We start from the raw sequence: 17,389 nt of genomic DNA, 5'->3' as shown, positions 1-17,389 counted from the left end.
GTTCAATACAATGCAGTATTGTAAAGCAGTTGTCATTTTGAGATATTTTTGGTTAATGGAAATTGCAGTAGACAGTATTAGTAGACAGTGGTAGGACAGCTACCACATTTGTTTTACATTTACCATGGTATATTTGGGGATAAAGAAAACAAATTATTTTGTCTGGTCCTTTGAAAAAATGCTACAGAATCTTGAAAAACTTGAGAATTTTCAGGCTTTTCTTTTGGCTATGGCAGTATAAAACTAAAAAAGTAACTTCCAGCATTTCCTTTCTGCTTTAGGGAGAAGCAGTATCTTTAATGCTGCAACAGCTGTTATGTATGAAATGTTTTCATTAGAAAGTTAATTATTTTGTTTGATAGTAATAACAGGATATCCTGTTAAAGGAAATTTAACTTTATTTTTCTCTTAATCAAGGTGATTAAATTCTTATGATCATGCTTGCAGATGTTTTGAGACAATTCTTACATAGAAATTTTAAGTCTGTCAGTTTTCATTGTTTTCCTGTCAGTATTTGTGAATCTGTATTTAATACTTTATTCCATGTAGTTAGTATTTTTTGACAAAATAGCCATACTCTGTAGTTTACTCTGCACTCTCCTTTTGTCTTGATGGGAAATACATTACTCCATTCTGGTAAGTCTTTTTGGGTTTTTAATGCATTGAATTAATTAAGCATTCTGGAAATAAAATTCCATTCTGCAAACACACACTGCAAATGTATGTGGATTGTAAAAATTTAGTTTTGTCTTTGGAAGTGGTGAAATTCTCTTTTGTACTTAGCTCTTGTGCACTGCCTATGGAAAAAATATTTGTAGGATATTTTTTGGGGTTTTTTATTTTTTTTTTCAGAGCTGTGGATTAAATCCCTTCTTTTAGTGGCTTTGTCATATCAAACATAAAGCCTGTCCAGTTTGGGCTATAGTCAAGAAGCTATTGACAGAGATTTTGTACAGTAGAAAAGGATCTAAAGGGGGCACACATTTGCTGTTTCAGCACCAAGTAGTTCAGCACTGACACTTAAAAACAAGCAGAACAATCCTTTCTCATTACATTTTTTTATTCAGCAGAAGCAGCAGAATGATTGCTTTTGTTTTCTGTGATCATGGGGAAATGTTGTTTTGTCATTCATTTCACAGCTTCTCTTGATACTTTTTTTAGTGTTGGTTTTAATGTGGAGGGAGTAAGAAGAAAGTTCCCCACACAGAAATATAGCACAAGAAAAAAACTGGCAGGGAAACTGAAATTTGTACATTTGCTTTTCAGCGTTGGATTAAACATACTCCTGTGCTATAAATATTTTGGTCTAATGGTGTCTAAGAATTTTATTGCAGTAGTACTTAGAGGTCGAGGTGAGGGTTACTGTCTTGAATTTGTAGCTCTGACATGTCATTTAGGACACAACTGTTTGGGCTTTGATGCTGTTAATGAAACTGCCTAATTACTATGGAAGAGTAAGCTGGAAGTAATACTTCTAACCAGCATGAGGTGACTTGCAGGTGAGACTAGATGGAGTTATTGTGTCTGATACTCTTGTGTAGGGAGCCAGGAGAGAGTGTTCATCCATTAGCAAATTGGTTTTGCAGAGACTTTGGTCAGTTGTGAGGAGACTCAGCCATTAGACTCCATGTCCTGGGTGGTAGTCTTGCCTTGGTAGCATACAAGGCTTGGACAAGCTTCTTCCTTCATATTTTCAGAATTAGGCAAAATAATTTTTTTATTTTGGGGAAAAATATTTGCTGATGATCAGTTGTGCCTGGAAAAAACTAGAGTCCTTCTTTGATAAGGTGACCACTTTATGTATTTTTCCCTTCAGATAAAGTGAATAGATGAGATCTGCTGCATATGGATTCAGCAGAGTGAGTGAATCAATGCTATTTAGTGAATATCTAGTTCAGATACAGGAGAAGGTTAATACCAGCTTGAAGGCGGCTAAAGAAAACAACTGTATTTGATTATCTTTTGAAAAAAACACCCAACTTCCTCCCCAAAAAAAATCAAAACTAAAAAAAAAGATGGAGCAAGAGGTATTAACAATAAGGAAGATTTCCCAAGGACTGAACTGACACTTAACTTTGCATTGTTTTCAGTAATGACCTTGGCAGTAAAAACATTGTAATTTTCTGATGAAAAGTTGTGGGGTGTTGTCAGTGATGAGAACTGAGGAGGTGCATATGTAGAAGACATGTATTGTGATACAGAATAAAACCAGAAAAAAACCCCAAAACAATAAGACCATGCGTGTGAAGCTTATAATAAGCTCCCAGGAAACAGCAGATATTCTTATTTTCACAGCACGATTAGCTGGAGAGAAATGCAGTGACAGCTGAAGATGTTTTGGGGAACGTATTCTACTAAGAATGGGCTGCAATTAAGGCATTGTACAAAGTCCTTCTTGCTGAGATGTCACTTGAAATATTACATGCAGTTCTGGCTGTGTATTCAAAAACATTGATTGAACATAGTTGAAATTCAATTAAGGGAATTCTATGATAATAAAGAGCCTTTTAAGAAAAGACAGAAATACTTCAATATGAGGATAAGAACTACAGCTTAGACTAGCTAGAACAAACCTAGGAAACTCAAATAAAAGCTCTTGCATCTTGTAGTGACCTCATGAAGCACCATCCTTAGTGAAACAGTAGAATAGGCTCAGAACAGCCACTGTTTCCACAGTAAGCTTTCATCCAGTCCTGGGAGGATATATGAGGTACTTGCCTCATACACAAGTAGGAGGACTGGATTTCAGGACAGAACATAGTAACTTAAAGGTTCTTTCTAGTCTTGTATGAAATGTGCTGAAACAGTAACTAAGAAACTGAGCTGAAAGGATGAAGTATCTCTAACAGCTTGTGAATGTCATGGGCATAAAGACATGTATGTGTTCCATAATTTTAGTCTGAAAGATTCATGTTCTGTTTAGGTGTGTGTTTCATGATACTAGCTCATGGTGGATGAAGTGATGTAGTATATATACATTTTAAATTTTTAATAATGGTATTTTAAAGTTGTATGTCTTAGAGCATTTTCAATTTTGTGTTAATTCCTTGATGACAGTGCAGAGGTGAAATTTCACTTTTGATAAAGAACATTGTCTAATGCTATTTTAAGTAGTTGGGGGCTTTAAGACTCTCTATAAGTGAATTGCTTAGATGTCTTCTTTGAGATTCTATCTTTGGTTATTAACAGTATTGGGTTATGTAATTGAAAATGAAAAATTGTTACTGTGAAGACTTCTTATGAGCAAGGGATATTTTTAGTCGAGTTCTTAAAAATGAAAAAAAATCTGTGTACTTTCCTGACATATTTTATCTAATGCAATGCTGGGAGCACCGCTACATTGTTAGCAATCAGCATACTTAAACTAGTAACTCAATTCTTACATGGTAAATGAACAATAATATTTTCTTTGTAAGTTAAAAATTGCACTGGCAGTAAAAAAAGTACTTATCTTTCAGATGGCAGAAATAGGATAATCTGCCAAATGCAGAAATTGAGGATTTTGTGAAATTATTTTTGACATTATAAGAATTTTGGTGACCTTTATTTGACTTTTGCATAGTTCAGCTAATGTTTGAATGCGAGATTTCTTCTGTGGTATTTTTGCTTCTAATTCTTTCCTCTTCCTTTATTACTCTGTCTAATCTACAAATAGCTACAGTACACATAATATCAGTTTTCAGGGTTTTTTTACCTTATCCATTTGTATTTCCCCAGCACAAAGATAGCTAGGGTGATTATTGTATACATTACTGGGGAAATGACTGTTCTCGAAATATATAAAAGGAGAAATTGGCTTCTAATCAAGCTGTGCCAATAAAAAAGAAATCATCCTACAGGAACTGAAAACCAGTAAATAAGAAGCAAACATTTCCCCCCACAAAAGAAAAAAAAAATCAATTATTTCACAAGTTAAAAGACTGATTACCTGAATGACTTTCTGTTAAAATTCTTTGTGTGAAATAAAACCAATTCCATAGGTTCTTGGTAATTTTACAATGCTTTATTGATGTGGGAGTTTTATTTGTGTTTTGTTCCTTACAGTTGCCCTGTGGTCACCGGTGTAAAGAGATTTGCCATTCAGGTAGCTGTCCAGTTAACTGCAGTCAGAAAGTTAAACTCCGGTGTCTCTGTAAGAGACTGAAAAAGGTAAATTTAAAAGTTGCAGTTTTCAAAGGATGTATATTCTTTATATGTTCCTGAGCTTGTATGGATGGATGATGTGGATGCTGCAGATTGGAATGGGGCCTGTTACTGTAGTAGAGCAGTAACAATTCAAATCAGCTGAAGATCTGGGTTACTATATCAGAAGATTCATTGGAGAATATGAAATCTTGTTAATTCTAAAATATGTTAGCTGCTTGACTTGCAATAGCTTTATCTTCATTCACACTTAAATTTTTGTTGTTTTGTGAGAAAAATACTCAGATGACCTGGAGTGATTTAAGAATAAAAATTACATTTTTATGACAATATTGGGAAAATTGCAGAAGCTGGAATTAGCATAGATGTTGTGAATCCTGAACTAATGTAAGTAATTAAGGTTCCTTGCAAACCTAAAAGCAAGAATGGGCATCAGCATCCTTAGCTTCTAACATAGATAAGGACAAAGTAATATAACAAGTTTACTACAGCTATACAGTATTATGAGGGGAAAACCAGAAATTTATATGAAGTTTTGAGAAATTATAATGTCTTAATGGAAAAAAACCCCATGATCTGTCTTAATTAAAAAATGTTTAAATTACCTTTCTGGACCAAATTAACTTCTGAACCTTCCAGCAGTTCCTTAGAGTCCTCAGCTAATCCAAAATATGTCTTGTGCATCCAAGAAGTCTTGCAGGGGGGATGCTTAGCAAGAGAAAAGATGACATATATAGAATAAGTGCTTAAAACTGATCAGCCTTTGCTTACAGATAACCTCTTTTTTGGTTTTATTAAAAATTTCTTCAATACTAGAACAAGGGGAGAAAGTATGATTGAGAATTACTAATTTCTCCCCCTATGACCAGACTATGTCCTGTAATCTAAGCCAGTTAAGATAATATATATGAAATTACTGAGACTCCAAATGCAAAGGTTCAAAAGGTTATTTTGCTTGTCTAAGGCAAATTAATAAAGAGGAGAAAAATTAAACTGGACTATAATTTATTCTTCCTTTCAGCTTAGCTTGTTAGAAAGGAGGGGAAAAAAAGGACAATTTAATACATAATTACAGGTTGGAATAACATTCAGTCATTAGCTTTATATGTAAAGCCAATGTTTTACTAAATAAGAAATTTTTATTATTTGCATAAAGAAGCTAACAACTAAAATCTTATATAGGGAAATTATTATAAAAAACAAATTATACTTAACAGGAAGTACAGTGCAGCAAGATACAAGAAGGCCAAGCTTCACTGGAATGTGATGCATTATGCAAGGAAATGAAGCGGAAAGCATATGAGGTAATGTATCCATTGGAGCTATAATTTCTTCTCAGAGCTTCAAGAAAAGTAGAAAAAAGAGCACATTATTTTTCAAGGCAGTACCTGCAGAAATGCAATGTAAGTGGATGTGCTGTTGAATAGTAGCTATTTTTTCAGTCTTGAATTTATGAATGGCATTAATTGACTCAAATACTATTTTTAAACCATATTACGTTATTTTCCTCTTTTTTTTTCTTTGAATTGATTGGAACTGATTATTTCCTCTTTCACTGAGAACAAGTGATGATCAGTGACGATAAAAGTCATTAGTGCTGTAAGACTAGAGTTAGACTGCTTCACAGGGCATTGTGATTTGTCTTTCCAGTGAAGGTTTTGCAGCTATCAGTTTCTCAGTTTGTCCAGTGTGGAGTATAATCTGCTACATGGTATTAGTTATCCTATTCTGGAAGAATTGAGACTTTCCAGTAACTGCAGAATACTACTTAGACTGTTGGTATTGTGACTTCTCCCTAGCTTAGCTGTTTTATGAAGTAAAGAATTTGCTGTGTGCTGTCACAGAGAAACAAGATATGATCCTTGCTGTTACAAGCCTTTAATAAAAGCATACAGAAAAATAATTGATGCATAAATTGCTTGGGTTTATCACGTATTACATGTGATAAATGTACAACCCAAGAACTCGGTGGGTAAAGCTCACAAGTCAACTTTTGCTCAGATTTTGAGGATTGGTTGACAAGTTCTAGCAAATACCACACTGACCAAATCCTGCAACATTGCAAGCAGCTTGGATTCTAAAACTCTTGGGATATGCCTTTAGGGAATCCCAACCACAACAAACAGTTCCAGTAAGAATGTGAAGATAAATTCATAATATACGGAGTCCCTCCCTAAAGCAAGGTGAGCTCACAGTAAGACTGCATGAGCTGAGACCCAGCAGGATGTCTCAGTGTAGTGCAATCAGTGCTGATTGACTGGAGCAGATACTACTGCCAATTTCTTGCCCCAGTGTTGTAATCCACAGGGAAAGGTGGTCTAATGCAGTGAGCAAATGGCTACAAGTTTCTGCTGTAAGCAATGCCCCAGACATACTGGATGGCACAACCTAGCTATGTGTACCTTCTTATCAGAAGAATGGGTATTTATTTGTTTTTATATAAAGTGAGAAAGTTTTATTTAAGTTCTTTCTAGCACCTTTTTGTAGCCTGTGTTGACTTATTCTGCAAATGACATACTAGAATAGTCTACTAATATAGGCACTTGATGAAAGTGGTTTATTTATATCTATTACTGTTTAATGTGTCCAGACTGGAAGAAAACTTGTTGAAAACTGTAGACATTTACAATGATAAATTAGTTTGCACATTTGCAAAACACTCATTAATTTCTAAAACCAAAGTGCATTAATTCTTAATGAAACTTTTCATGTCTGGTACCTATTGAGAAAGCATTTCTTACTCACTAGACACCTAGGAATTGAATGTGTCTTTTACTGTACATTTTATTAAAGAAATAATCCTAGAAATGTTTTTCCATGCTATGACTATAATAGTAAAGGTTCCCTTTATCTGTGCACGTTATACCTTTTACATTATACAAATATGAGCACACCAGTGTAAAAAGAAGCTTTTCTGTTGCTCTTTTCCACATTTAAAGGTCACCTTTTCTTTTGCCATTAGATGGCAGTGAAAAATGACGGAGCTCATTGTGTAGTTTTTTGCACACCAGATTTTCAGATTTCAGATGTGCATGGCTGAAAAGGTGCTTTACATGCATTTCTAAAGAAACTCTGCCATTGTATCTAGATTAATGAAATTCTCAATAGTGCTTTTAATTGATACAAAGTTTAGTAATTTAAAATAGTCTGAAAACCTGCAAATAGGACTGTGCTTTTGGCCCTGCCCCTAGTGCCTGCTGTTTGAACAACAGTGTGCTAAAGCATAAGCTGGTGTGCTTTCTCCTTAGTCATCAAAAGCTCTTGAATTGAAAATTATTTCTAATTAATTCTACCTGTGCAAACAGCATTCAGTGAACTATTTTTGTTGGTAGGATGCAAATCATCCAGCTATTAGGATCAAGATTGTTTTCATTTCAAGATATTAATGGATTTTTTTCATCTAACTTTTCTAAGGGAGTGATTCAGTGACTGCAATGCTAAAAGCCTAAAAAATATACAAAAAAAGGGCAATATATAAACTTCTCCCATATACTCTTCCTGTGGGAACTGAAGAGGGTGAAATGGTGTCTCTAATGGCCTTTGTTGGATTTATCTCCTATTAGCATGCCTGGTTGTTTTTCAGTTGACATAAACTTTTGGCATCTACCATGCCTGTAGCACTGAAATTCTAGATTTAGCCAAATACTCCGTGGGAGTAGAATACTTTCCACTATTGTGAGCCAACCTCCTGGTAAATTCATTTTATGCTTTTGCATTATGAAAAATAACTACTGATGTTTTATCTCTATTTGCCATCTGTGTACTCTTCAGGATTTGGTGTCCTAATAGTTACCTGATGAATCCTAGTTATGCATCACTTCAGATGAGAGCCACTCCATCCTGTTGTCTTTTGTATATGTTCAGGTTTCACATTTATTTATTAATGTAGGACCAAAATGGAATGCAGGTGCTAAGATTCAAGTATGTGGCATCTTTACAAATTGACAGTTTTTTTCTGCACCATTTATTTTTCTTAATTCTTTCTAGCATTTAATTTGCTTTCTTGAACCCTGCAAAATATTTTTGTAGTGTTATCAATCGCATGACTACTTTTCATATGACTTTGGAATGGTGGAACTCACATGATGGAAAGTTTGCAGATTTTGCTGAGAACCATTCTATAGGAGTAATTATGACTCCTTAAGATTATAGGTTTAGCTGCTGTTTACAACAGTTTATTATAACTTTGTGTGTCTGGACAGATAAAAGAAGCAGAAGCCAAAGCTGCTCTTGAAGAGGAGAAGCGAAGACAGCAGGTATTAGCCTTTCTTCTTCCTCATCCGCATCATCCTCACCTTGTTCTTGTTAGTAAATAATGTCATTTACATGCTATTAAAGATTTATAGTTTTTAATGTGATATTCACAGTCATTCCCGTCAGCTGTTAGCATACTCTGTGTGCTGTAAATTATTTACAATGGTTGAGGCCACATTATCGCAAACAATGTTCATAATTTTGTGCAAAATGATAACTTTGTATTACTATAGCTTTATATTATGTAATTTATTTTAAAACTAGTAAGTATGCTTTATTTTAGTCAAACACTTTATACAGCATAAACACTACAGCATACTGAATATCCTCTGCAAGATTTAAATGTTGGGTGAAGCTCCCCTTCTCCCTCTTATCATGAAGGAACAAAGACAGCTAGATGAATCTTTGTCCTTCAAAGTGTCTGGGGTGGGGGGGAAACATGTATTTACTGTAATGCTGTTGGTGGTGAGGATATGTGGTTGGCATTGTAATCCACAAAGCTGCTGTGCCAGCTGCCTGGAGTTGCTGATACTAATCATATTCAGGTAAACACTAAGCTTAGTTGGTGATGGCTAGGACAGGTTTGTCATCTGGAGTCTGCATGCCTTCCAGCTGGTTCATGCATGTGTGCCTGTGCCTGAGTGAGCACTTGACACTAAATCATACTCCATGTCTGGTATGTGTTTTCTGACTCCTTTTGCTCAATTATCACAGCATCTATGTATTTAGTTTACACTTGTGTTTTCACCTGCATGTCACACTCTGTTTTTATCAGGGATCACTGGCTTGCTACCTTCTTGAAAGAGGGCAAGGGAGGCTTACTGAGTGGATCCACTTGTGCCATCCTCCTAGTCTCTTTAGGATAGACAGTTTCTCTGTGGGCTGCAACTTCTGTTATACACACTTTTTAAGTTCTCTAAGCAATTAATGAAAATGTTACATCTAAAATGCTCTGGCAAGACATATTTTTGTTTGTCAGAGGAGAACCTTGTCTGCTTATCCTGCAAGAAAAGCATCTATTATGCATCTGTTTTCCAGAGCACCAGGCACTGTTTTGTGATCATTCTGCAATGTTTATTGCAACATTCATATCTCAGCTGTCTACAATATTGAGCACATATTCCCTCATATAACTCCTTGACAGTTCTACTAATTCTTCTTTTCTCTAAGCTGACCCTGGAAATGTTACATCTGGCATATAGGTCAGGAAGTGTAACTTGCATACAGATGTCTGAAACAAACTGGGCACAGGAAATCTGTGTGCTGATGGGCATTTAAACATGTTAAGAACACGTTTACAGTCCTAGAGCTAGAAAGCCAAATTTACTGATGTTTGTCTTGCACTGAGTGCTTGCATGCATTCCAGATGGCATCCCACCCAAATACTAATGATTTCTGCTCAAAATCACTTAACTTATAGTCCCTTAGTAAAGTCTCGGTAAGGAAGCTTCTCTGAAACAGTAGCAGATGCACTCTACCAACACACTATGCTGGATTTTGGCTGGGTTCTTCAGCAGTGATTGCTTCTCTCTGCAGTCACACTGCCATTGCTTTTACTTGCACATACTCTGAAGTCTCACAGTTCCAGCTCAACAATAGTAACTTTATGCAATATATGGCAACTGCTCCTGCATACGTGTTTTGTGATGGATGCAACTTCAGGGATAGAAAATTTCACCTATACATAATGAACCCTATTAAAACGTTAATTAAGAGTTGTTAGTTTAGTGCGTTAGGAAATAGTTGTACAAAAACTGTAGAAAAAAAAAAAAGAACAAAACAAATAGTAAAAAAAAAAGGAGACAGCTGTAACTAATAAATAGGCTCTAGAACTGTATACAAGTACTAACCTCAACTGCTGCAGCCTTTTTATGTAACATTGGTCCCCATCCAGTTAGAACTCATAATCTGCCATCTGTTGATGGAAATTGGAGAACATCACTATTGTAGGGTGTTGGATCACATTAAGAGTATATTTTTTAATTTATGCCCTTCTGACAAAAGTTTGCATCTTGTACCACCTTACCCAATGTCATCAGCACATTTTTGTAGAGACTATTCATCTATTAGTCACAGTTTCTTAAACCTATTTTGATTAGTACTTCATTAAATGTTTTATATACAAATTAGTTAGTGCTCTAGTAAATCTGTGCATTTATATTTTGCTATTTGCTTTATTTGGCAGCAGCTTTTGCTAATACCATTTACAGATGGAATCACTTGTTTCTTAGTGAAAGAGATGGCTGGGCCAGGCTTCTTGTCATGACCCTAGCAGCCAGACTTTCCCTCTGCTTCTAATTCAGAGGCACCCTATGAGGCCAGTGTTTTCACAATTGCTAGAGGTGGAAAAAAGATCAGCGCTTTGATTATTTAACAATTCTGACCAATGTCTCTCTGTCCCTCTCCATCGTAAAATATTTGGTTAAATTTTCAAGCTGACTGTTTAGAGTTTCAATTCTGGAAGTTAAGGTCTTGAACCTGAAGTGTAATTTAATGAGTTGTAGGAAAGATTTATTTTCCCTTTTTTATGTACAAAGAAAAAATTTTAACAGATCCTTAGGCATTAAAAAGTCAAATGTTCCCCATCGCTATTAATAAAAATATATCCTCACTTTCAGTGAGGATACTTTGTCACTGTTACTTGCATTCATTTAACTACATTTTCCCATAGGAATGCTACTCCTTTCAGTGCAGAAAGAATATAGTGAACAACACATGAAAGAACAAAATCCAGTGCCTGAGCAACACTGAACTAGAGGTTTTGAGTATGCAGTTCAAATAAATACATGTCATTTTACTTGTATTATGTTTATATACAAAGAAGTTAGGTTCTTATCTAAATAAAAACCCTAGGCTTCTTTAGCTTGAAAAGTTAAACTTGTTTGAAGACTGGGCACAACTATTATTTCAGAGGTCATTAAGGTGGCACTTCAGGAATGTGACAGTTACACAAAATCTGTAGGTAGCTTTTCAAGGGTAGTGATGGCTTCTCACTCATATTCTGTGCCTCAAATTTTTTTCATTCTATTTTTTGTTTTTCAAGTTATATATTTATTTTGAGACAGGTTTTTGTAGAGTTCATTAGGAAAACAATTCAATAGCTATTACATAATTTTGTTTGAGCCTATATTTTAACTATTGTAATTCATAGAGCTTTCTGCTTTTAAAATGTACAGATCACAGGTATAGTAACTATAGAAGCCCGGATTACTTGAGTGTCTGTCTAAAATGAAATACTGCCATGTTGTCTATAAAACCATAAAAACTCTGCCCTTTCCTCCAGATTTTGGATTTTGAAAACTGTTCCATTAAAATACTTTGCTTTTCTAAGGGAGGATTAGCTAGTTGAGAGTAATCTTGTTTCAAATAGACTGTGACTTTGTCTGAACTCTTCTCCCATATCATCAAAGAAGTGCCAACAATTTCTGCCTTTATTAGGTACAAAGGAATAGACATCAAAATAGGTCCCTTTCTCCTGCTAACAGTGGTATCTGGCTCAGGAAGGGAAGAGCTGCTTTGTGAAACTGGCAAATATTTGCTGTTAGTGGAGGAAGACATCAGGCAACCTTGAGTTCTGAATGAAGATTTTATTTACTGAACTACTACTCTGTCCATTTCCCAAAACAGTCTTTTTCTTGTTTTTATAATGCACTTACTGTATTGTCTTAGACCCTCTTCCTGGCAGCACTGCAGTTGTAGTCACGTAGATTTATTTCCTCTCATGGCCAGGCTTTGTCCCTGTTCACTGTCCATGATTCCTCTGCTTCTGCTCAGTCTTGTGCCTTTTGCCCAGCCAGTCCTGCCTTGCTGCGCTCTGCTACTCCCATCTCTTTTCCCTTTCACTCCATCTGGTTTCTCTGCTCCCTAGTGCCTTGCCCCATGTTTTCTCTAGTAATTAACAGCTTGACCAAAAATCCAGGTAATCATCAGACTTTTTCTGATTTTAGTCTGTCTCAGGTCTTCCTAGCAATTAGATACGTTCTCATTGGAGCCTCATCCTAGTCTTCAGTCTTTATTCTAGGCTGCCTAGTTCAGTTTGATTTCAGCTTTGTACACTCAGTAGAGTTTTTTCTGTATTCTCAGGATGCTCTTTTAAAAAAATGTGGAGGGGGATGAGGAACAGGGATCAGAGATCCTGTTGTTTATTCCAGACAGGACCCTGAAACTACCATTCTTTGTTGGAAGCCTGGCATTCTTTTGCAATTGTTTTGCTCCATTTTTGGGCCTATAGGCATGTGCTTCCTACTGGAGGATATTATCTAGCTCTTACAATTGTCTGAGTGATTAAATGTTCAAATTATAACAAATAACAAATGGAATATTTTTGTGTGTATCTTAAGATTATAGCAATTAATCAAAAATGTAGTATCCATGCAATGCAAAAAAATACAAAGACTTGAAGGAAATAACATAGCGTTTTAGTTATTTATGGTTTTATTAATTTATTTTGGTAGAGTGCATCTTTATTACAAGGGAATGTCTTTGAAGATTTCAGCCCTTATAGAAGTTGGTAAAATAGCTTAAATGCAAGTGTGCTTTTTAATAGGAAAAAAACCTATTTTTAACATATTTCATGGAAATAACAATCTTATTTCTAGCATAATATTTTCAGCCTGAGTTAAACTAAGAATGCAAAACTTCAGTTGGCTGCATTTTTGGCGATGTTTTTATAGGAAACTAAACAATGGTTTAATATTTGAAAGCAATGCACTTTGTATCTGTGGGATGTGGTGCTACTGTATCATCTCTGAGATGTGTAACTTCCATTGGCTGTCGGTTACTTCTGTTAAATGGTATTTGGTAATGTTACTTTAAACCCTCACATTTCCTTGGGTTTTTTTAAATTCTGATACGAATGTTAACTACTTGTGTTTGTCTTTATTTAGGCTGAACTGGAAGCTTTTGAAAACAGATTAAAAGGGCGAAGAAAGAATAAGAGAAGGAAGGATGAGGTAGAAGTTGAACAATCATCATGGCAAAAGTACAAGAACCTCATTATGCTGCCAGTGTTCGGAGTTGCCGTTGTGATGGTTGCATGGCTCATGGTCTACAATGACTGAAAACAACTCAATATTTAATATACCTCAGTTGGACTTTAGGTAGCTACTATTCCTAGAATGTTAATCTGTGTGTAACAGAATTTAATAAGCATAGATAATGTATGTATACTATTTGCTAAGAAAAATGCAGAGGAGGGAAGAAATGTCACCTTTTGTGTTACTACATTCACAGCACAAAACTGAAGTCAGACACTGAAAGTAATAGTAGATTCTAGTCTACACTGAAGTGCTGATAGTTTGACTGAGATTTCTTAACACCTATTATTCTGTTATTTTTCCTTGTCTCCATTTCATAATATTAAGAATAGCTTAGTATAAAATGATTTATTGAATATGTTTCCTGTAAAATCAACTTAGTTGTTTATTGAAGGTTAGTGTTCTTAGGCTAATCTTTGTTGTATCACACAATAATTTCTATGCTTTGAACTGATTGACAGCTAACAGGGAACCTTGGGTCACTGAGGCTTGAATGTTCTGGGGCCTTCTTGTTCAGATAAAGGAAATGTGAACTATCTTCCAATTCAGCTGTATCACAAACAAAACAGTGGCCCCCCTTACAAACTGTGGGATTTGATTTTTTTGTTATTTCACCCTGCCCCTTCCCACCCTTGTTTCCTCAAAACTGAACTAACTGAAAAGTTCTTTTAGTGGACAGATACATATGCTGAACATGGATGTGAAGAAGTTTTAGGGTGCAGGGCTACATTCTCACTGTTGCTCCAACTTCCAGCAGCAGAAAAACAATTTGAAATTAAACTTAGGGGTATCAATTGACCATTTGTATGGATAAATGTCAGAATTGGATATTTGCACAAGTGTGCAAAAATGTAATTGGACAGTCTAACAATACAGTTATATGATGTTCTGAAGCCATTTGGATGGTGCTTGGTAGTGACATTTAAAGCCATCTAGCTAAACTTCCAAATGTTTAAATATTGTCTTATTGACCGTTTTGAAAGCCTTGCTTTAGGTTATCAGTATTGGTTGGTAGAGCTGGAAGGTTTTTATCTGGCTTCAGGGTTATCGGAGAAGCTATGTAGTCTCAGCTGAGAGTCTGCAAGTTAAATACGGGAATTGGGAAATCAGAAAACGGAATTTTTAAACCTCTGCTAGAAACTTTTTGCTGATACTTGAGCATTGCAGGTTACTGCAAAGTGATTACAAACTCCTGCAAAAAATGGGGTGCGTGGCCAACAGGTATTGGTATTATGCCTTTGTAATTCAGGCGTATAATTTTATCACCAATCCTGCAAAAGCAGTGGGACCATTTGTATGAGTTAGCAGAAAATATTGCAGTTTGCTTGAAAGCTCTTCTGGTTGATTTGATTTACCTGTGAAGGGACCAAGTATTAATTTGAACAGAACTGTAATTCTGTTTTACGATCAGAATTGTAATTCTGATTTAGCAGCAAGAAAATGAAGTAGAAAAGCTGAAAGAAGGCAGAAGCTTTTGATTACATAGATTAAGAAAACAGGGATAAAATTAGTTTCTTTTCAATTTTTCACAGAAGTTTGAATGAGGAGAAAGGTGGGGAAAAGTTGGCAATATTTAGCATGGATTGATGCTCTTCTATAGTATTTTGTTTTTAAATTAAATTTTAGAGATGCATATTACTTATGTGTCTGACCATTAGTATTCTAATTGTAGAATTAATTGAAATTACACTGTGCAAATTTGCATTTCTATTGAATTTCTTCTAGTATAAAAGGTAAACATTGTTTCATATAGTTGCTTTAACTTTATTTCTATCATATTAATGCCTGGAAGATAATTTAAGATATAAGTATGTTTTCTTTAACAAGAATGAGGTGATGCTATTGTGTGACTGCATATGTCAGTAACTCTTCTGTCACTAAGGAAAAAGGAGAGAGATTTCTCTTCAGAGGAAATAACATATGATGAGTTATCCGAAAGTACAAAAAGATACCTTTCTGCCTGAAATATGGAAGTCAACATGAATGAGAACATTGTGGAAACAGCTTTTATCTTGCATGACTATCACTAATTTTTCTATTTACTGCTAGCTTTAAAATAAGTACAATGGAAAGTTTATCCTTGCTTCTACAGCAAAGAGAATAAACCTCTCTCTAGTGGGTTATACTAATTAACTGCACTTGTTACATGTTTGAAGAAGTTCTTAGTATTCTTTTCTGCATATTTGTGGGAAATACTAGAGAGGAAAAGGCTTCTCATTGGCCATCTTCATTAAAGATTGCCATGCTTTCTTACTATACAGATTCATTCTGTTAATACAAATATATGTGTGAGTGGGCATATTCCCTTTCTTAAAGGATTTGTATCTCTTCTGAACCTTGCATATGCAAGGCATACCTATTTTTGCAGTTTTATTCAAAATAGTTCTATATATCTTATCCAACCATCTGAGTCATTTGCACTCTGTTGTTCTGCCTGCTGAACCAGATATTTATTTCTTGGCATAAAAAAAAGTGTGGGGGTTCAAGCAATCTGCAGTTTAATAATCACTAGGTTTTTGATTGTTTCTTTAAAATATTTTTACAGTTAATATTTTGCCTTTCTTTGGTTGGAGCTGCATGTTGACAACAACCTTTGAAGTAAAAGGTACAGATAAAATCACCTTTTATTCAATATTAATAAAAGATGGTAATTTTAGAGAAGAAATTTTGAACTAAAGGTAGGGTTTGGGAGCAGTTGATATGTAATGTACTGTTACATAATGTAATGAGCAAATATTTTGGATGTTAACATCTTACCAAAAAATGCATATTGATCAGTATACATTAAAACAAATTACATAATCTGACTGCTGTTGAAGGGAAATTACAGCAATAGAAGGCTGATGATGACTTAATACAAATAATATTTAGCTATGTGTAAAATGAAAAAAACTTGGGGCTTTTCCTGATTCTGGATGCATTGTGGTGAAAATTTGTCCTTCCACTGAGTCAAGATTCTTATAACTGGTCAGTATGTTTGGGATTGGAAACTCCTAGGGCAAGTTTTTTTCCCTGTAACAATATCAAATCCATTGTGTGTGTTAATTTAATGTAAAAACCAAGTCAGACAATAAATGTATCAAAAAAAACCTTGAAAAATTGTTTGTTCTCAAGGACTGGTGTAGTGAAGCAGCAAACTTTCCCAGATAATGATGACTGACACACTGTAGCCCAAGTTTTAGGTATGCTTTTTCCCTTTTCTACTTCTCAGATGAATTCTGGAATTATGTAATTGTGTTCCTTCATGTTACTGCTCTGACAGAATTGTGAGAATGGGTTGGGGGAGTTGATTAAGGTGAAACAAATGGGACTGGACTTGGTAGATTTTTTTTTTTTTTTTTTTTTGCCTCACAGGGAGGCTGATTTACTAGATATTTCTGCTGATCTTAATTACTGGAGAAGGAAATGTTATTAAGCAGATAGTACCAAAATTTGTTCATAAAAGCATCTCTTGTGGCTTTAAAGCAGTGAACTCTGAGTTTGTCATCTCAGCAGTAGTTCAGGCTCCAAAACATATCTGCTCTGTGCCAGCTTTCTCTGAGTGGTGAGCTTGTGTGTTGTGAGGTTAGAGCACAGAGATGCTTGGTCTGAAGTGTGTTCCAGTGCCAGGCAGTGGAAGCTTGATATGTGTGCTTTAGGTTGGAGCGTTCTTGTTTGGACAGTTCATGTGTGACCTCGTTCTCATTTTCATTTAGTTTGGATATCCTTCTTCTGCTTGGGTTGCACCCTGTTACCAGGTGTTATCTGTGACCATTTCAATATCTCTCTTTCCTTGCTTCATGAATATATTTGTATTCCTGTCTGCTCTTATTCAAGTAAATTAATCTGTTGCTCTAGAGAATTAGAAAATTAAGAACCTGTAGTGTTTTGTATTTCCTAGGAAAAGAAATGCAAGATAAAAATTATGGAAAAAATCAAATGAAGTCAAATTAATTATACGATAATGAGATATGCTT

General features: G+C 35.2%; 1 protein-coding gene across 1 annotated transcript in view; it reads left to right on the top strand.

The window, feature by feature from the left end:
* Positions 1 to 16,532, top strand: part of NFXL1 (nuclear transcription factor, X-box binding like 1) — a 44,840-nt gene extending 28,308 nt beyond the window's left edge. The window contains exons 19-22 of the mRNA XM_021555735.4: positions 4,045 to 4,149; positions 5,361 to 5,447; positions 8,346 to 8,399; positions 13,284 to 16,532. Coding sequence (XP_021411410.3) covers positions 4,045 to 4,149; positions 5,361 to 5,447; positions 8,346 to 8,399; positions 13,284 to 13,457 — 420 coding nt within the window. The 3' untranslated portion in view covers positions 13,458 to 16,532. The remainder of the gene's footprint in view (positions 1 to 4,044; positions 4,150 to 5,360; positions 5,448 to 8,345; positions 8,400 to 13,283) is intronic.
* The last annotated feature ends 857 nt before the right edge of the window (positions 16,533 to 17,389 follow it).

This window comes from Lonchura striata, chromosome 4 (assembly GCF_050655825.1).
Source record: "Lonchura striata isolate lonStrDom1 chromosome 4, ASM5065582v1, whole genome shotgun sequence".
Lineage (NCBI taxonomy): Eukaryota > Metazoa > Chordata > Aves > Passeriformes > Estrildidae > Lonchura > Lonchura striata.
Note: the sequence above shows the minus strand (reverse complement) of the source record. Positions and strands in the feature narration are given on the sequence as shown.